The sequence below is a fragment of the Pelodiscus sinensis genome, chromosome 5, assembly GCF_052426305.1.
Source record: "Pelodiscus sinensis isolate ZL-2025 chromosome 5, ASM5242630v1, whole genome shotgun sequence".
Lineage (NCBI taxonomy): Eukaryota > Metazoa > Chordata > Testudines > Trionychidae > Pelodiscus > Pelodiscus sinensis.
The window spans coordinates 91,087,777-91,108,849 of NC_143056.1; the positions used below are offsets into that span (position 1 = coordinate 91,087,777).

At 40.2% G+C, this 21,073-nt stretch overlaps 1 protein-coding gene across 10 annotated transcripts in view; it reads left to right on the forward strand.

The window, feature by feature from the left end:
• NAV2 (neuron navigator 2) overlaps window positions 1-21,073 on the forward strand; it is a 689,797-nt gene that overhangs the window by 651,834 nt on the left and 16,890 nt on the right. For all 10 annotated transcript variants that reach the window (XM_075927729.2, XM_075927722.2, XM_075927724.2 and 7 more), the window contains 9 exons: window positions 4,573-4,656; window positions 5,727-5,838; window positions 6,509-6,654; window positions 9,043-9,215; window positions 14,540-14,693; window positions 16,789-16,948; window positions 17,258-17,358; window positions 19,095-19,190; window positions 19,611-19,779. In XM_075927729.2, the coding sequence (XP_075783844.1) occupies window positions 4,573-4,656; window positions 5,727-5,838; window positions 6,509-6,654; window positions 9,043-9,215; window positions 14,540-14,693; window positions 16,789-16,948; window positions 17,258-17,358; window positions 19,095-19,190; window positions 19,611-19,779 (1,195 nt within the window). The remainder of the gene's footprint in view (window positions 1-4,572; window positions 4,657-5,726; window positions 5,839-6,508; window positions 6,655-9,042; window positions 9,216-14,539; window positions 14,694-16,788; window positions 16,949-17,257; window positions 17,359-19,094; window positions 19,191-19,610; window positions 19,780-21,073) is intronic.

Here is a 21,073-nt window from a genome sequence, read left to right on the forward strand (position 1 = left end):
TTTTTTAAAAATATCATTAAATACAATTATTCTGATTTGACTGTTTCCGTCGTAGGTGCATAGTTTTGGTTAATACCGAAAGAAATTCTTGGAAGACTCAGTCCTCCTCATAAAAATAGGGCTTGCATTCACACACATGTTAAAGAGGCCATAAGAGGCACATAATAATTACCAGGGGTGCAGATGAAAAATGGGAAGCCTAATTTAAATGAATTATGTTTTCCTATAGTATACAAACCATGCAACATTGTGGGTTGATGGCAAAGATAGGCAAAACTGACACACAAAAGGGACCCTGCTAATAAGTTTGAGTCAAGAGCTAAGAAGCATAATAAATCTGATTTAAATCAGAGTATGCTCTGTTTTCACTTGTTTGCTTTGAGGAATATTCACTGCCATGAAAGGGCATAACTATGAGTATGTCTACGCTGCAGAGTTTTTCTGGGAAAACGAATGTTTTTCTGGAAAAAAACACAGTTATATCCACACTGCATTTTCGTTCTTTCGACAGAAAGTCGAAAGAATGCAGTGGTTTTTCCGGCTGCGGTAAACCTCTTTGTACAAGGAAGAAGCCTTTTTCCGAAAGAGCTCTTGCGGAAAAAGGCGCGTGTGGATAGGGAAGAGGCATTCAGGAAAAAGCACAGGTGCCCTTGTGGCCACTCCGTCCATAGTAATCACAACTTAAATGTGAGATAGTATCCAATCAATATGGATGTTATCTTTCGAGAAAGCAGATCACTTTTTTGATGCACTTTTGCTGTGTAGACGCTCTCTTTCAGAAGATGTTTTTCTGGAAGATCTCTTCTGGAAAAGCTTCTTCTTAAAGAAGCCTCTTGTCTAGACATAGCTTATCTTTGCATGCTGTTTGGAACAAAGGATTGAAAACCAAGGATACATTGGGATTTTAATCCCCATTGAGACAACTTCGTGTAATCACAGGTGCCTGAAATTCTAGTTAACAAAACCCAAAAATTAACTGCAGAAATAAATGATTCCAATGTTAATAAGTTAAAAATGAATAGTGACCATGTCATATCCATATTCTAGGATCATGGGACAGGGTAGATACGAGAACTCAGTTACCAAAGAGGAAATCCTGGCTATTAGCTATTGAATGGGCAGTAATAGCAAATGACCGGACATGTGAAATGGGTTTGACTAAGTGAAAAATTAAACTAGAGCTAATGTAGGTCAGTGTGTTGGCCATAGATGATGTAATCTAATCTAGCATCATACTACTTCAAAAAACTTAAAAAATAGAAAGGGGAGACAACTAAATACTTAGCAAACAGGTTAAGGAAAGAAAAGGCTACATTTAGCTCTTTGCTGCATGCCAGGAGCAAAAAAAAAAACCCCAAAACAAACCCCAAAATGAAAGTTAAGTTTGCTCTGCAGATGCAAATACCTGACTACATTCAAATGCCCTCATTTGTAGCTAATATCTTTTTAAACTCATCTTTCACTGTGTCTACAGAAAAGTTGGCTTTGCTTTCTTAAATTCAGATTGATTCTTTTACAGAATTTTCTTAAGTTTGGTTTTTTGCTGACAGACTATTCTTGAATTACCCCAGCTTCTGTTCCTTATAACAAATTAAACTGCAGCTCCATTTTGCACTCAAGGAGCCTGCTCTGCCTGCTGATTTGGAAGAGTAACCTCTTCAAATTGTAGAGAAGAAAGTTTCTCTCCAGGGCAGCAATTACCTTCCTCCTTTGTCTATACTAAGAAGCCATTCAGCATCCTGCAACAGAAACAGAAACTTCTAGCCCCGAAATATTTCTGTCTGGTACTTATAAAGCCATTGTCTATACAGACTATCCATGTTAAGTTTTTTATAAAATGTGATTTTTATAAAATTAGAAACTTTTACTATTTTCTTTTTTCCTTTTCCTTTTGCACTGCTGTAGTGACAATTTTGTGGAATGGGTTTGTTTTCACTAAAAAGTGACCCAGGCTCACCACCCTATTTCCTTTAACCCGCTGATAGAGTTGCCAGTTTTGGTTAGACATATTCCTGAAGGTTTTGTCCTATGACATAATCTTTAATTAAAGATTAACCTCTAATTCCTGAAGATTGTAGGACAGTTCTGGAGGGTTGGGAACCCTGATGTGCCACTAAACAATTACCAGATAATAACAACTTGTGAACAACTTTAAGTGGGTTCAAAAGGGCAACTGAAAATTGAAAGGCTCTGTATCCATTTATATATCCCTTGATCCATTCAGTCCCATTCACCATAATTTTTGTTTACTTTCTCAATCATTTTAAATGATATTCCTCATTGTTATTGAAAAAATAGCTTCCCTTCTGCCTTCCCCAAAGAAATTATTCAATCCAGTGTTTTTAAAATAAACATTTTGGTTTTCCAACACATGTAGTGGGTATTTAACTTGTTTTATTTTCAGCCATTTTTCTCACAAGTGTCAGCTCTGTTTATTTTCATAGGGCCTGAGGGGAGTAACAGCCAGATATATCCTCACATTATTGTACCATCCATGTTTGTTTTCATTGTGAGTGTGAGAACAGTTATTTGGGATAAGTCAAATATGTGCTGACGGAGAACAAGTCTGGAATTGCTACATGAAAGATTTTACCATTCTGTATATACGTAGATGAGAGAGTAACCTTTTCTGTAATGGACAGATTTAATTATGCACTCACACACAATTTGTACTTCCACAGTGAGTATAAAATATCATTAGTTTATTTTTATCATCTATTACTGTGGCACAAGATGGTCAAGTATTTTGTATATTAAAGGTTTGTCTACAGATGTATATATTTAGGATTAAATCCATGTGTGAACACACTTATTCTAGAATAAGTGTGTTTTATTCGAAATTATCTTAATCTAAGTAAAGTAAAATAATTTGAAATAAGACATTCTTATTCCAAGGTAGAACCATACACAGATGAAATATATTGGGAATACTTAATCCTTTTTAAATTCATACCCTACTTATTCTGGCATTGCACTGAAAAAATTATTCTTTTTTATAATTAAGTTAATTCTTACTACTGTATTCCAATCTCTCTCTTCTGGACAGAAACTATGTATTAAATGTGATTGTTTTTCCTCTGCAGATTGTAAGGATGTTTAGTGTGTTATAGATGACACATTCAGTTCCTACTGCTCACTGGTGTTTTGTTTTTTCAACAAAAAAAGATCAGCAAAAGGGTCAAATGAGAACTTTGGGGCCATTCAGACAAACATCTAAAATTCCAAACTTCATTACTCTGGCCCCTGTCACTTTAATGACTTTAATAAAACAATCCAGATGTGAACACCACCTTAGTTCTGGGAAATTTGAATCAGAAGCTCAAAAATAATGCCTAGTCTAGCAAGGAAGGGCTATTTAAAAAGAAAATGTTGGGTTATTAAGAGAAATAGGTCCTGAAAAGTGAACAATGAGCAAAGTGTTGAGATATCAGGGTTTTGCTTTGCATGGGCTAAATGCTGATATTTATCAAATACAGTTCAGGTTAGAATGAAAACTGTTTTAAGATGGAAACTCCATCCTGTGGGATTTAACTACTGCCATTTATAACAAGGTGGATTAGGTACCATCAGTCATTGTTGTGAAGACTCCTGGGTAGAAGTGTGTAACAGAAATATTTGTCTTCATTTAGCTTCAAGCAATGAGACTAGACAAGTATCTCTTATAGAATAAGTCTTCAGTAATTACGGCTCCCAACTCCAGATAACATCTGGACAAAGAGACAAAAATTCTCCTTTCATAATCTACTGAGATAGATAGGATGAGAATGTTGAATGTACACGTTGCAGATATATTCCCCACTAAATAAAGCAGCTTAGATTTACTGTAAGCACCTTTCTCCTCTCTACCCCTGCAACCCCTATACTTCAACTTTTGAAAATGCATTCTTCTCAGTATATAGTATTTATATTCTAATATATTACAGTCATCACACATAATATTATCATGCAGGATTTCTTTTGTTATTAAAAGAGATTGGTTATCATGCTGATTAAATTATATATGTAATATAATTAGATAATTATTTCCTGGGTTGATAATATATAAAGTATTCAAACTCTAATTACATTTTAACAATTTTTTAAAGATAATGGCATGTCAAGAAGAAGCCAGCAACAGTTCTAACTGCAGTCACTAGCATTTGCCAGCAAACTTAGTCATTGCCTTCCCCCTTTCAAAAGCATATTGTATCTGTGCATTTAATATTTATGAGAAACTAACATGACATGGAATCATAGAAATGCAGGCCAGCAAGTGACCTTGACAGATCATCTGCCTTGTGCTGAGGCAGAATCATGTGTTACCCATCCCTGACAGGTGTTTGTCTAAATTGTCCTTAAAATCCTCCATTGACAGGGGTTCCATTACCTTCCTTGGAAGATTATTCCAGTATCTAACTATTCTTAGATTGAGACTTTTTCCTAAATTGCTCACCATTGTTCTTAATAACAGCCTTTAATATACTTTGAAGATTTTTATCAGGTCCCCCTTCAGTCTTCTTCTCTCAGGTCTACTAACCTGTTTTATTTGGTGGAGAGAACAGTTTTCATTTGACATTGTCACTTTATTTTCAGGCTCACCTTGTAGCAGCGTTTGAACAGAGCCTTGGAAACATGACCATTAGACTACAGAGTCTGACTATGACAGCAGAGCAAAAGGCAAGTTTGAGAAACATTTATTCAGTATGCATATGTGTAGATGCACACACCCCAAAGGCAGGGGAAGACCAAGTGATTTCTAAAAAATAATTCACATCAGTGGTGGTTTTAATGAAACCTGTCCTACAGATGTGGTAAGTTGCCCTGTTCCGTTCATTCCCTCAGAAGTAGGTATGTCAATGGCTAACTGGCAAGCATCACCCTCACTGGGTGATGCTTTCCAGTTACCAGTTAACTGATGGCCCAGCTGGACTGGAGCAGCCCCCGATTTGGTATGGGCAGGGTGCAGCTCCAGGCCAGGCCAGGGTAAGGGGCTCTCCAGCCCGCCTCCCTACCCTCCACCTGCCCTTGTTTAAGTGGTTATCCCATTAAACATAATGTTTAACTGGTTAACTGATTAAACAGAATTTTACATCCTTACTCAGAAGCATCTGGAACTGGTCACTGTGTAAAGGCAGAATAATGGGCTAGATGGACCATTGGTCTGAGCCTTTATGTCCATTCTTACGTTCTTAGGAAAGAAACTAAACCTTTCATTTGTATTTTAAAATAAAAATGTGTATGTGATTGATGGGATAATAGCACAAGGATGGGAACCTTGATCATTCTGGAGTATTATTTTCAACACTGAGACAATGATGCCCTTTCTGCCTTGGTTTCCAAACCTGTAAAATTGCTTGCTTACCTTACAGGGGAGATGTAAGGATTGATTAGATAATGATTATATGTTGCTCTGAACATAAGAAGTGCTAGTTATTCCATTTTATTACAGTTTGTCTTCTTCCCAACACATACTTTCATACATCCAGTAAAAATGTTATAAAAAATTACTAAACACTGTGCAATCATCAGTTTTAGTGCTACTTTAATACACAATCATTTTTCCACATAGCGTGCTTTTAAAGGTCCAGTTAATAATAGTGTAGTATACACCACGCACCAAGCCTCAGCATGTTTCTTAAGCTCCTCAAAGCATTCACCAGACACTTAAATCCTGATTTAAAGGAGGCTGCTTGGGAACAGTTATATGGAATCAAAATTTATAGACATCGGTTTCTTTTTCATTCCAGGATTCAGAACTGAATGAGTTAAGGAAAACCATCGAACTTCTGAAAAGGCAAAATGCTGCTGCCCAAGCTGCCATTAATGGAGTAATTAACACACCTGAGCTCACCTGCAAGGGTAAAGAGGCAGACTCTACTTTTAACAGCTGTATGGCACTCCGGAGACATTAGTCCCCTTGGTAACAGCTGATGTAATCTACCTTGCCAGAGACTGGCTTTGTATATATCATCAACTATATTTGCTCCTGCTTTGATAAAAAGTCCTATGATTTTCATGGGTACCTTTTATTTAAATGTAAACTATTGTCACACCTCTCATTTACTGTCTACTAAGCACTGAAAAAAAACCTTTGCTGCCTGCAGTTGCAGTTGATATGTTACTCAAATTCAATGTAAGCATTTCAGAATCTCATCTCTACACAGCAGCACAATAGAAGAACAGAATCCACCCTTTTGAGAGTTGTGGATACTGAGAAATCTTGAAGCAATCGCCTGATTCTTTGTTAAATATATTTTTTTAATGTCCAGGGCAAAGCAAGGGTCTGATCCCCATATAACTAGTCTCACTGATTTAAATTAGAACCATCTGCATGAGGAAAGGTTTGCAGGCTCATATGTGAGATATTAATTGTGCCATGAGAACAAGGAATGCTGCTGTGAACCATTCAATGCACCATTTTGTGCAAGTGATTCTAAATGTGGTTAATTCCTAAAACACGTTTGTAGTGACCAGTGGAGATATTTGAAATATCTTGAGTAAATTTCACTATATCTCTCCTAATGTTCAGGTACTGGGACTGCCCAACCTACTGACCTGCGGATCAGAAGGCAACACTCTTCAGACAGTGTCTCTAGTATCAACAGTGCTACCAGTCACTCCAGTGTGGGAAGCAACATAGAGAGTGATTCAAAGAAAAAGAAGAGGAAAAACTGGGTGAGTGTATTTCAGGAGATTGTGTGAAATGAATATAAAATGGTCCCACGAACATCTAGAGCAAAATTAACCCTTGTGCATCGTGTCAGCACAAGGACTTTGCACCACTTAAAACACACTTACGCCCTATTTTAAAGACTGATGCATATGCTTGTGCTGGCCTTCTGCATAGGAAGAAAAATTATCTTCACTAGCCAAAAGGCCAGTCATAAAACCTGAAGTTACAGTATCAAAGACTAATCTTGGCTAAGAAACATACATTGTGTAGACTATTAATGTAAAACATTAGAGAAAACTCCAAGTACATATATTAAAAGAAACATTCACAGTAAAGGAAGACTAAGCCTCTTAGCTCTTTATTGCTTTCCTCTTCTCAGTGCATAGACCATTCATTGACTTTTACCATGGCCTATGTTCTGAATGCTACCAGGGAATTTTTAAATCAAATCAGTTTTTAAAGTTCTCTTGTGATAAAAGTTTCTTCCAAAGGTTTCAGAATAATCATCTTTCACTTCCCACTTCTCTTTCTTTGCTCATCATGTATTCTATACAAGGTACCGTACACTGGAGGAAAGGTACACAGTATTAACTCCATTTTTAATTAGACCTTTGCTGCTGTAGTAACATTCGCTTTATTTTAGTTTGGACTAAAATACTTAGTTCCTGTAATGTAGTCAGTAAAGCACTCCACATCCTTGTTCCCACTCAACATAAATCTTCCTGGATCCTTAGCACACTGAAATTATAAATATGCTGCTATAAAATGTAATAGTTTGCTCTTGTGAACATTTGTTGTAAAAATATCAGTAATTCTGTTATAATTGTGTATGACACTCTCTTTGTACCATGAGAGTGCAACATTTTACTTGAACAGAATCTCATTTTAATGAATCTTTTCTATCCCAATGGTTCACTTCAATATTTTAATCATAACACTTTCTCTCCCCTCCCCCATCTTCCAAAACCTTGGGTTGAATGAACATAGTGGCTTCTTCAAATGCTCACAGTACTGTCTTATGTGTTACTTGTTGGGGCACTCTACTGGCAAGGTGGACTTTGGCTTCTTTCCTCCTTGTAAACAGTTAATGAGTCCTTTTCACATCAGTTAGATTAATCTTATATGATCTGTAAATATTAGCCATGATCTTAACACATCACCATATATTTTCAGACTTTATTAGTTATTTTATCTTTCCAAGGTCTAGAAGTTTTCCTCCTAGCACCAAGCTATGTATCTCATTTGTCATGCCACTGTCCTTAGAGTGAATTAGAGGATGTTAATTTATTGTGAAAAAGATGAATGTATAGGGTTTTACTGAAGTTGGGGTGAATAGATGAATAGTGTGTTGATTTCACTTATTTGTGAGATCTTTTCTAAACTCAGAATGTCTAATTACTTTGTGAAATATTACCTTCAGGCTAAAATAAAAGTTCTTCCGAGACACGTTGTTCTTGGAAAATTTTGCAATTTAAAGTATATTATTCCTTATAAAACACGTGAGTTACCAGTTTAGCAATAATCATGGTTGATATTTTAGTGATTTTGTAGGTGGGATTCCTACTGAAAGGACTTCTTAGTGGCAGAAGGGTAGAGAAGGCTGAAAATTGTAACCTGATGAAGTATTTACCCCTTGAAAGAAGACACAGTGTACCAGTGCCTCAGCAACTCAGAGAGAGTACTAGCCATGGAGAGAATAAGAGTTAGAAAGTATAGAGATTCAGATCTGTGTGCTGTACCTCATATGATGTGAAATGATCATGTATCTGAAGGCCTCCTTTTTAGAGACTATATAGTGCCATATACACCTGATTGCTTTTTAAAATTATTTGTGGTGTGTTTGTTGTTTATTGGTCACGTTTGTCTGAGAAATCCAAAGCTTTCCCCGTCACTGGCTTTCTCTGTTAAAACTTGTCTTTTTTCCTTCCCCCTTCCCTTTTGCTTGCGCTTCCTCTGGCAGGTCAATGAGGTAAGGAAGACCTACTTTAAACTATAAAATACAAAGCTAACCCATCCATTTTTTTATATAACTAACCCTGTCAGCATCAATAATCTTGTCTGAGCCATGTTGCTTTATAACTGCAAGTTGCAGTAGTTTCTTGTGCTGAAACTATTGTTGCAAAGTTTCTTGTGTTGAATGGAATTCAGTATTTCTTGTGAGGGAGATACTCTAAAAACATCAATATCCAGCCTTTCAAGAGTTTATTCTAGATTTCCTTATTAATCTCATATAATTGTAAGATTAATCATTTCCCCCCAAAAAAACTGTGAAGTATTTGTTGTCATTTTGTTGGAAAGAGTTGCATGCTAGAGTTTTTATTTTGTGGGTTAATTTATTGCTTAGATGCATTCTTTATGATGTCTCTGCTGTTATGATTGTGTTGTTTCAGTTACGAAGCTCCTTCAAGCAAGCATTTGGTAAAAAGAAATCCCCTAAGTCAGCATCTTCTCATTCAGATATTGAGGAGATGACTGATTCTTCTTTACCTTCATCACCAAAGCTACCACACAATGGCTCAACTGTTTCTACCCCATTGCTGAGAGCTTCTCATTCTAATTCTCTGTAAGTGGAATATTTATATTTTTAAATCTTAAAATGAGCAATTTAGAAATGCATTGCTAGGAAATGTATGGTAAGGAGCAGTCCTGCATTGGCAGATAAATGGGTCTGGATAAGCTAATCGAATGAGGAGTGTTATATGTAATATAGTGATATTACCCCAAACTGAAATGGGAGTCCCATTTTGCCATGTATACATACACATAAGTAAAACACAGTTCTTGGTAAAATCCTGAACTCAGTGTTTTCTCACTGATTTCAATGGAGTCAGGATTTCACTTATTGTCTACCTTGAAGTTTTCATCTAAGTAGACAGACCAAAGGTAGAAGAAAGGAATTATTATTGTTGTTGTTATTTTACAGCAGGAACACAAATAGGTTAGGAAACTTGCCAAGGGAGTAACAGGAAATATGTAGCAGAGCTGGGAATAGAACTAATACATTCTCTTCCAGCATCTTAAGCATAATACAGTAAACTTCCGATAATCAGGCACCTTTAGGACCTAGGGGGTGCCGGATTATCAGATTTGCCGGACTATCGGAAGGGGGGTCTATGAGGGGTCTGGGGTGGGGTGGGGGGGATGCCACACCAGACCCCTCATAGCCCCCCCTTCCGATAGTCTGGCTCTGCCCCAGGCGTCCCTGATTCAGCCACTGCTGGTCAGTTTCAGCAGCGGCTGAATCAGGACGCTTGCAGCAGAGCAGCTGGGGGGCTGCCGGGTTGGTCCCACAGTGCCAAGTAGCGGCACTACTGGACCAACCCGGCAGCACCCCAGCTGCTCTGCCCCAGGCGTCCCCAAGTCAGCTGCTGCTGATACTGATCAGCGGCTGACTCCAGGAAGCCTAAGGCAGAGTTGCTCTGCCCCAGGCTTCCTGGAGTCCAGATGCCTGGGGCAGAGTAGCTGGGGGGCTGCCGGGTTGGTCTGGTAGCGCCAACCCTTGGTGCTGCGAAACCAACCCGGCAGCACCCCAGCTGCTCTGTCCCAGGTGTCCCCAAGTGAGCCGCTGCTGAAACTGATCAGGGGCTGATTCCAGGAAGCTGGGGCAGAGCAGCTCTGCCTCGGGCTTCCTGGAGTCAGCCGCTGGTCAGTTTCAGCAGCGTCTGAATCGGGGACAGCTGGGGCGCTGCCCTGAGGGGCAGCGCTATGGGACCAGCCCGGCAGTGCCCCAGCTGCTCTACCCTAGGCGTCCCCGATTCAGCCGCTGTTCAGTTTTAAGCAGCGGCTGAATCGGGGAACCTAGAGGCAGAGCAGCTCCAATGGTCTGGCTGCCCGGAGCACTTCCAGGTTCCTGATGGTGCCGGACCATCAGGAGTGCCGGACCATCAGATGCCGGACCATCGGAGTTTTACTGTACCCTGTGAAGCCAAAAGACGTTAACTCCTTTCTATTGAATAACTCAATATTTTCACTGTGTAAGGAAAGTAATTGCCACTAAAGTGGTTCAGGACAGCAGAACTAATTGAAACATCCCCTCATGCTGTCAGCTGTTCCAACACAGGTAGACATTTGGGCTTTTGTATTTTCTATTAATAATAAAGACAACGTGTTGCTGTAAGCTTCAGAGAAGAGTTTATTTTCAAAGTGTTTGAAATAGTTCAGGTAACAAATAAGCATTTTTTCAAACATTTAGGCCAAGAGGCTAATTCTCCACCTTTATCATTTGACTTACTATGTGTCCTTGGGAAAACCACATCAACTCTCTATGCTTCAGCCTGACAATTTGTAAAATGAGCTTTAATGGTGCCTCCCTCAGGCCATGTCTACTCTACACAGAAGATCAATGTTGCCACAGTCGATCTTTTAGGGTTTGATTTAGCGGGACTAGTGAAGACCTGCCAATTCGAACTCAGAGGGCACCCCTGTCAGCACTGGTACCCCTGCTCCTTATAAGGAGTAAGGGAAGTCGATGAGAGCATTTGCTTTCATCAATCTCCTGCTGTGTGGACAGCGATTTAAGACCCGTCGACTCTAGCTACCTAATTAATGTAGCTGGAGTTGTGTATCTTAAGTCGACCTTCCACTCAAGTGTAGACAAGGCCTCATAGAGGTGTTTTGTGAATGAGAACCTTGTAAAGCTGTTTTATCATTACAGTGTATCAGTAACTTCTTCACTTTGATTTGGATTAGTAGAAATAGAGTATTCCTGACCTAGCTGAAATCAGGAAGCATTTAAGTATTGTAAGAAATCCTGTCTCATGAGACTTTCAGATTGATTTCAGATCATATACATTTGAATAGTATCCATACTTGAAGTTTCCCATCATTTGGTTCTGTGTAAGAAAGTCTGATTCAAGAGAACAATGGCGATAAGATGTTGATGGCATGAAACAATCTCCCACCACATTTTAAGGTCATGTTTCTTCTACCTCTCAATTACATCATCACTTGCAAGCAATCACAGCCCATTATACTGTGGAATAGTCAAAGCTTAAAGACAGCTTTTAATGTTGAAATTCGTATGTTTTCCATTATATCTGTCTTCAATCAAAATGTGCTGTGAATATGGCTAGTCTTGACAAGTATCTGGAGACCAAACAGGCTAGATATGAACTGAGAAAAGGTCAAATACTTCATCTGTGAGGAGGGCTTCAGGCAAGGCACCAGTACATGTTTTGGTTTATTTGATTTCTGATGGGAAGGAAAGCTTTGCTCATTTACTTAGGGATTAGGCAGAGACCTTTTAAACTGAAACCTCCCACAAAGCATACAGCTCTGGTGCTGATCATCCATTGTATGAACTCGTGCATCTAAACAGTAGTTTCAGTCTGCTTAATCGCTTTACACCAGGTAGCAGGCTCGGGCTGGGCAAAAGGAAGAGGTTAGCAGAACGAATAGTCAACATGATGATCTTCCAGAAAATGTGGGTTCATAGTGCTACGTGTATGTGCTGAAAAGCTGTTCACCCAGAGTTTTGGGGGAACAGAACAAATAAACCATAAAAGTAAACTTTTAAGCATGAGTAGCTTAAAGCAAACAGGAATGTATCATGTCTGTATAGCTATAGGGTTCCTCCGGAATCATTCAGGGAAACCCAGCTGTGCACACCTGTTGAGCTTTTAATCTTTCTGTTAACTCGTCAATCTCCAAGTGACTGCTTCTCCTCTCTGTACGTCTTTAATGCATTTAGATTTTTTGTGTTTAAAAGACTTCATGCATGATGATTACTTTGAAAGAAATACTAATGTCCACAGATAGGTCATCGCCAGAATTTAGTTTCATGCCCTAATCTTAATACCCTCAAAGTGTAATTCCTGTGCAGGTAGAGTGATGTTTCAGAGTCATGGGTTTACAGAGTCATAGATTCCAACACCAGAGGGACCACTAGATCATCTAGTCTTGCCTCCTGTGTAACACAGGCCATAGAACTTCTGCAAAGTAATTCCTAGAACAAAGCTTTTAAAAAAAATCCCGTCTTGATTTTAAAATTGTCAGTGATGTACACTCCATCATGGCACTTAGTAAATTATTCCAGTAGTTAATTACTTTCACTGTTAAAAAAGTATGTCATATTTCCAGTCTGACTTTGTCTAGCTGCAGCTTCTAGCCATTGGACTGTGTGATACATTTCTCTGCCAGAGTGAAGTGTCCATTATAAAATATTTATTCACTGTGTGCATGCTTATAAATTGTAATCAAACCACTCTCTTAACCTCTTTGTTAAGCTAAATAGATTCAGCCTTTTGAGTCTCTTACTATAAGGCATGTTTTTTAACCCGGTAACCATTATTGTGAACCCTCTCCAGTTCATCCACATAAAGGTCAAAAGATACTGGGCTGGATGAATCTAGGCGTGATTGGGGCAAAGGGGGGTGGAAATTTAACTCCCATGGTATCTCCAGTGAAGAATAATTTAGAGCACCATCTTCCCTCCAAAAAAAGGAGAGGGAAGTAGCAATTAAAATATATGGGGAGAGGATTGTTTCTAATCAGTATTTAGTAATTACATGAGAAAATGTAAAATCTGAAATCGTATATGAGCGTTCATTAATTAAAGGGAAAGGGGTACAAATATGAGATCCATTGTCACAAATCAGAAGAAAATGGAAAAGCTTGGGAGATTGTATAGCAGGCCTGGGCAAAATATGGCCCGCGGACCAGATGCGGCCTGCCAAGCCACCGGATCCAGCCCATGGATGCTGCGGGGAGCCACAAGCAGGCTCCCCGCTTGCTTCGTCCCACCTGCACACTGCTCAGAAACACGGCTGCGGGGCAGTTTCACTTTAAAAACTGAGCTTGGAGGGGGAAGAAGCTTTAGGAGCTGCTCCCACCCCCAGCACAATCCCATTGGCCAGTTTTTGGCCAGAAACAGTTTCAATAACAGGCAGTCACAAAGCACAAGGGGCTCGTAGTTATTCAAAGAGCACATAGCTGTAGTCTGTGCAGGAGTGGGGCAAGCTGGGAGGCTGATTCAGGAATGGGCTGATGGCTGGTAAGTCTCCTGGCCAGAGCCTGCATCTGGCACCCCAGCCCCTCCCTTACTTAACCCTCCCTCCTACTCCACATACCCAAATCCTCTGCTCCCCTCCTGCACCCATACCCCCTCCCAGATCCAGCACCCCAGTCCCTTGCCCCAGATCACAGTTCCCTCCTGCCCTAGCTCACAACCCAAACCCCTGTACCCCCTCTTGTACCCCAATTCCCTGCTCTAGGTCACAATCCAACCCACTGCACCCCAGTCCAGTGTCCAAGGTCACAGCTGCCTTCTTCACCCAAATTCCCTCCCTTACCCTAAGATCCCTTCTGCACCTAACCTCCATCCGAGACCCCGCACCTCCTACATTAATATCATGGCCCTCGACCAGTTTCCAAATTCTTGGAGTGGCTCCCCATCAAGAATTATTGGCCACCCTTGTTGTATAGCATCGTTGATATATGATCAAGAGGTAACATTTGAGTGGGTTTTTTTATATCCGTATTTGATAATTGCAGGGAAAATAAGCAGAATTTGCAAGGATTTTAATTCAATCAGTATTCAAGAATTGGAGAAAAGTGCAACATCTGAGGAGGTTTAACTTTAATATTTGATAGTTAGATGGAAAAATCTCAGGGAATAATAAATCAGTCATAACTATAGAGAAAATGGGGCAATATTTTGCAGGAAATTTTATATCTTTTTTTTTTTTTTGAGAACTGAGAAAATAGGGCAAAAAGCTTCTATGGTGAACTTTATTTAATCATTGGCGCTGTAAGCAGCACCTGAGTTCTGTCCATCAAGCACATCTTGCTGAATGAGGGAAAATTGTTTTTGATTTATTACTAGAAAAGCATTTGAAAGTACAGCTCCCAAACCCTCTGCTTAACTGACTGTCTTACAACCTTTCTCAGAATTTCTGAATGTACTGACAGTGAAGCTGAAACAGTCATGCAGTTACGCAATGAGCTAAGAGACAAAGAGATGAAACTAACTGATATTCGTCTGGAGGCCCTTAGCTCTGCCCACCAGCTAGACCAGCTTCGGGAGGCTATGAACAGGATGCAGGTAGGAATGGAACGCAAACAAACAAAAAATTTGTTTTTATGTGTTAAGTCCTATCACAGTCTAACTCCACACTACATAATGTCAACGGATGTGCAAAATCAGGATCCTCTGCTGCCTCCTGACCACTGGAAGTCTCATTGCACTTCTCGCACATATAGAAATGGTTAATGCTGGTGTCTTGACAAATTCCAACTTGTTTAAATGCATTTGGCTTCCCTGCGCTCCTCTGGCATTACACATTCAGACTTGTAAGGTTCTTTTTTAGAGAACTGACTTCATCCACCACAAATGGTCGTTTAGACAATTGCCAAGCTCCACCCAGAGGTGACTGCATTTCAGTGGGGACAGTGAAGTGCCTTGTAGTCTGCTCTGGGAAACTTTTATCAGAATGTAAAGGATTTTTGTTGGCAAACTGGACAAAGCCTTACACTTAACTCAGTGGCATTTCTCTTTCTGTCTGTATGTAATACACTAATGTTTGGATGCTCCATCCAATCATTTCAAACATTTCAGGGAATATTTTAAGCATCAGTGGCCACAATCCTGTTGATTTTGTGGAACATTGAAAATTCAAAAGGAGGGAAGTAAGGAACAGTATTTTCAAGTTGAGTGTGAGGCCTTTGCAAGCTTGATGAACTAGGGCTAAGGAGAAATGGGGAATAGAAGGAGAAATGCATGGGAGGGAATAGGGGTGCACACAAAGCCCCCAGCCTCTGGGAGAATAGAGGGAAAGGGGGTACAAAAACCCCTGGGAGGGGAAGACTGAAGGATCCTGGTACAGGTGGAAGGGGGAATTGGGACACACACAGAACCTCTCCCTAAAGGGGAGAGAAAGAGGAGCTTAGGAATGAGAGGAAGAGAAATGGGGAATACACACAATCCTTGGCAGAGAGGAAAGAGCAGGAAATCCCAGAAATACAGATGTGTGCCATCCCTCATACAAGGAGCTTATGGGAAGGAATAAAGCAGAGGTGGTATAGCTATAGCTTGTGGATTTCCCCGCACACACACAGCGAGGCAACCCAGCACTGGTGGGCCAGCCATGTGAGTGGGACTGTAGCTGGAGCACCAGCACTGACTCCCCACTGTGGTGGGGGAGCCCTGAGCCTTGTGGACCTGATCAAGGCAAACTGGGGTGTATTTGACCCACGGGCTGTGCCTGGTGGGGAAAGAAGCATTTCTGTGCTCTGAAGAGCACCCTCCTCCCTCGCTTCTGTCACTGGAAGCAGCGGAGGGCATTGCCTGCAGGGAAAGCTGATGCAAAAACACCTGCACCAGGTAGGCATCTCCATACCCTGCCCCCTCCCACCCAGCCCCTGCACACCACTCCTGCATCCTCTCTCCCTGCCACCCAATCCCACACCTCCACTCTGCTCCTGCACCCTACCTGCCTCCAAGACCCTGCACTCTCCCTCCTTCCCAGACCCTGCACCCCCCCACACACCCTACTTCCCACCCAGATGCTTCATCCCCAACCTGCTCCACAGCAGCCTCCTCCTGAACACTGAACCCCTCATTTTTGAACATACCCCAGTGCCTAGAGGGCACCAAAAATCCACTAGTTCCAAGTTCCCAGTCCTAGAAGCCCTCAGCCTAGGTTTTTCCCCACCTCCTCCTCAGGCTGTAGCTTAAAGGGAGTGAGGGAAGTGGGTTTTTTCCCCTGCTTCTCAGTTGGGGGCCACATCTGTGAAGGGGTTTTGTTCCTCCTCCTCACTTGGACACCAGGTCAGTGAGGGGTTTTTTGGGGGTGTGCGGTTGGGTTTTTGTTTTGTTTTCTTTGCTTCTCACTTGTGTGCCCCTGATTGATTTTTCTGTGAGTCTGTGGCCCTCCACCTACAAAAGGTTCCCCACCTCTTGAATAGATGAGCACAGGGAGTTTGTGCATGCACTGGGTCATAAGCTCTGCAAAATGTGTGTGCCCCTAGATTTCTTAGTACGCAGGTTTTTCAAAGGGATTTTGAAAATTGCATCTTATTAAACTTCTGGGGTGTATTCTTTACATACATTAGTTGGATTTTTGAAATGTTTACTTCCACTTACAAATGAATTGAGGTAATGAATGTGCCTCCTGTCTCCTGACTTTTCTTTTTTCAAGAGCGAGATTGAGAAGTTAAAAGCAGAAAATGATCGGTTGAAGTCTGAAAACCACGGCAGCTGTAGCAGGGCTCAATCACAGGTTTCCATTTCATCCTCACCAAGACAGTCCATGGGTCTCTCTCAGCATAGCCTGAACCTCACAGAGTCTACCAGCCTTGGTGAGCGTACTGTAAAAGACATCCCAGCTTTCCAATTATGACCTCAGCTACACGGATTCATGTTCAGAGACATTTAATTGTGTACATTTGCCAACATGATATTTTATAGAAAGGAAAATATGGGGTAACTGACATGGGTAATTTTCCCTTTTTAAGAAATATCTACAGATTTGGCAGGAACGTCAATAACAGTAGTCTCACATTTTACTTCAATGCACATAAGGAGTAAGCTGTGTAACAAAAATATTAGTATAATGCTCTTCATTGTTGTTGTAAAACTAAGAGGCTGTTGATGTTTGCAATTCACAGACATGCTATTGGATGACACTGGTGATGGCTGTGCCCGGAAGGAAGGAGGCAGGCATGTTAAAATAGTTGTTAACTTTCAGGATGAAATTAAATGGAAGGAGGTGAGCTGTATTCTATATGAGGCTTGTTTCTACACCCTGTCCTCAGCTTTAAAATGTAACTGGTTTGGGTCTTAATCTTTAACCCCTGCCTTTACTCATTGCCATCTGTTTTGCTTTTTTTTTAGCCAACATTTTAAAGTTCTTTTCGCAGTTCTCAAGTTCTCAGAATAATTTAGCATTCAGATAATTCTGTTGAGATAGGCAATAAGAAGAGTAGCCTGCCTCAGAGCACAACTGATGGATCTAGTCCGAGGAGACCCAATGCTTGTTATTCCAGCCCAAATTGTCAACATTTAAATCAGGGTCACATTTCCAAACTATTCCATGCTAAAACCTCTCCTATCCCATGACCTCCAAACACACTTGGTTATTTTTAAACTGATTAAACAACAAACACATTTCAACAATTGTACATTGATTAGAGACCACTTAATAAATTGTGGTACGTGCTTGCTTAAATGTACTAATTGCATTTACAGAGCTCCAATCATACCAAATCATTTAATAATGATTAAAGAAATGTTTCTTAATAAACATTCCTTAATAGACACTTATCTGAGGAATAATTTGTGTCACTCACAGCGTGCATTTACACTGCAGGCTTTAACTCAAAATAAGCCAAGCAAATTGAGCTACGTCAGTTGTGTGGCTCATTTTGAAATAGGGAGCGTCTACACAACACTGTTTCAAAATAGAGCACTCTTCCTCCGACTTCCCTCATGCCTTGTACAATGAGAGTTACAGGAGCTGGAGTAAGAAATCTTCCAGCTTTGCAGTATTTTGACACTATTTAGAAATAACTGCCTGCTGTGTAGATGTGGACTAAGTTATTTCGGAATAGTGCTAGTTATTTTGAAATAGTATAGATGTACCCACACGAGCATGCATTAAATAGAATGATATAAGATTAAACAAATAGCTGGAAATGCAACTGAATCAACAGATTTGCTTTTCATTAAGTGCCAAATTTACTTGAATAAATTCTCTGGGGAATTTAATTAATCAAAGATGCTCCCATTTATAAGTAAATTAACTTTAACAATTATTTCTTTAATTCTGTTTGACCATACCTGTGTTCATGGTCAGAAAAGTAATGAAATAGAAATAGCATCTTCTTATACTGATGGGTCTTGGAGTCATATTTATTGTCTTTAATTATAACAACCACTGTATTTTTTCTCCTGTTAATGAAGATTCCACGCAGCTGTTGAAGAGCAAGTTGGGTTATTTTTTCTGTTCCACCTTAGACAATCAAGAACAAAATTATCTGCTAAATTCTCTTAGAATCTAGCTTGCTTTTCAGATGCCTGGTGGAGTTTTCAAAAATGAGGAGGGGAAAACTTTTTTTCACTTACAAATTGAGCATATTTGATTTGGAAGTTATTGAGAAAATTAATATAATGCTCTGGTGTCAGTTTCTGATTATAATGGCTATAGTTTTCTTTTTCTGTCTAAGCTGTACTTCCTGATATTTAAAACTTCTAATGGATTGAATTTTAAGAACCCTCTCTATTAATAACCATTATTTTAATTGTGTATTGAACAGTGCAAAGACTATTCAGTAGAACAGAGAGAGGATTTTTGTAATGTTTTCAGAATGTATCATATGTTGTTATAAAGTAGAAACCAATTTGGTAGGGGGAGGCAAGCCAGGATTTTAAACGAATCATTTACTTTGGACAGTCTCACATCATTAGCTTTCTTTTCACTTTAATTAATACATTTGCATGCATCAGGATTCCAGACCCCACCTCTTCCTAATTGGCTGCATTGGAGTCAGTGGCAAGACAAAATGGGATGTCCTGGACGGGGTTGTTAGACGGTTATTTAAGGTAAACAATGACTATTTATTGTATATTTGAATCTTCCTACTCACTAATAAATGTTTTCATAGTTAACAGTACATCTAACTACAATCCCTTATGGGCCTCCTTGGAGGCTCGGATTTACAGATTGGCTGGAACGCCACCTCAGCTCCACTGAGCACTGAATTCTAATCTTGACTGAGACAGACAGGCTGTGGGAGTTTGGGCAATTCAGTTAAACACTTTCTACTCAACTTCCTTCTTTGTGACATAAAGATAATAGTTACTATCCTCCTTGACATGGATGTTGTAGGATTAATTAGATACTATTTACATAGCAAGCACTTTGAAAATACAAACACTCTCTAAGTGTTGTTATTGCGTGTTGTTATTGTGGCATGGAACCGTCGGGGCAAGGAGATTTTAAGAGTTATTTTTTCACCCCAGGAATATATCATTCATGTGGATCCAGTGAGTCAGCTGGGATTGAATTCAGACAGTGTTATGGGATACAACATTGGGGAAATCAAACGCACAAATAGTGCAGAGACACCTGAGCTGCTGCCCTGTGGCTATCTGGTTGGCGAAAACAACACCATCTCAGTTACTATCAAAGGTAATTACCCTTGATACATACATTGTCATTCTCAGTAATTGTATTTGATAAAGCCCATGGTTTTAGGAAGTTCAGAGACTCTGAGACATTTTATTACGTTTCTTTTTTCCTAAAATCTACTGGTACCTGACTCCTTCAGTGACATTTGCTAATGTAAACATTAGACTCTGAAGAGTATTAGGACGTTGTACCGATACCTTCATTCTGTATCTTCTTAGTCCTCTAAAAGTAATACTAACAATTGCTTTGCAGTAGATTTCATCCTGGATTAGGAACGCAACTTGGGCCAGACTCTAACACCCATACTCTTCTTGGGGTACTTCTAGACTACCGCATTTTGTCGATGGAAGTTTTGTCGACAGATACTGTCGACAAAACTTCCGTCGACAAAGAGCGTCCAGACACATTGAATTCTGTCGACAAAGCAAGCTGCTTTGTCGACAGAACTCCGTAGTCTGGACGCAATGTTACAGGCAATAACACCTTCTGTCGACAGAGTTCTGTCGACAGAAGGTGTTATGCCTCGTAAAATGAGGTATACCAGCGTCGACAAAACTGCTGAGTTCTGTCGACATTATGTCGACAGAACTCAGCGGTAGTGTAGACGCTGGTATAGTTTTGTCGACAAAAGTCCACTTTTGTCGACAAAACTAGGTAGTCTAGACACACCCTTGGTTAGCACCTTTCTGCACCAGGGCCCATTGGTTTCAATAGAGATCCCTCATTGGGTCACAGTTAGAACCAAGAAAAGGTCCCGGGATTGTTGGTTTGAACTCTGTTGCGTTTGTTCTTTCCTTCCTGTGTTGATCATCAGGGAGGGGGGAATCCTTTACATTTCTTTTGGACACCTGATCACCTATATTTCCTTTGGTGACTCATTTTGCCCTCTCCCCAGTCTTCGAATCTGTGCCATAATCAACTTCCTTTTATCTGAGGTGGACTACATGGGAGTCACTTTATTGGCTCATTTGATCAACCAGAGGTGCTGTTAAGCAACAGAAAATGTTCTCTTCTTACCCCATGTAGAACTAAACAGGCTGCAAAAGAGGAACCAGGAATAGAATCCATTTTGCTTTCATGGCCTCACACAGCAGCAGCGCCATTAAGTAACTACCACAGTCCTGCCCGTGTAATTGAGTGCTGGTGTGTGCACTAAAAGTTCTTAAGTACTCTTGAACACAGTATTATGTTCAGTACAGTTTGACACAGCACTTTGCTGAAGTGCCCCAGTGGGGTCTACATGGACCAGTTAATATGCAGCATGTTACAACACTTTAGAAATCACACTCCTCAG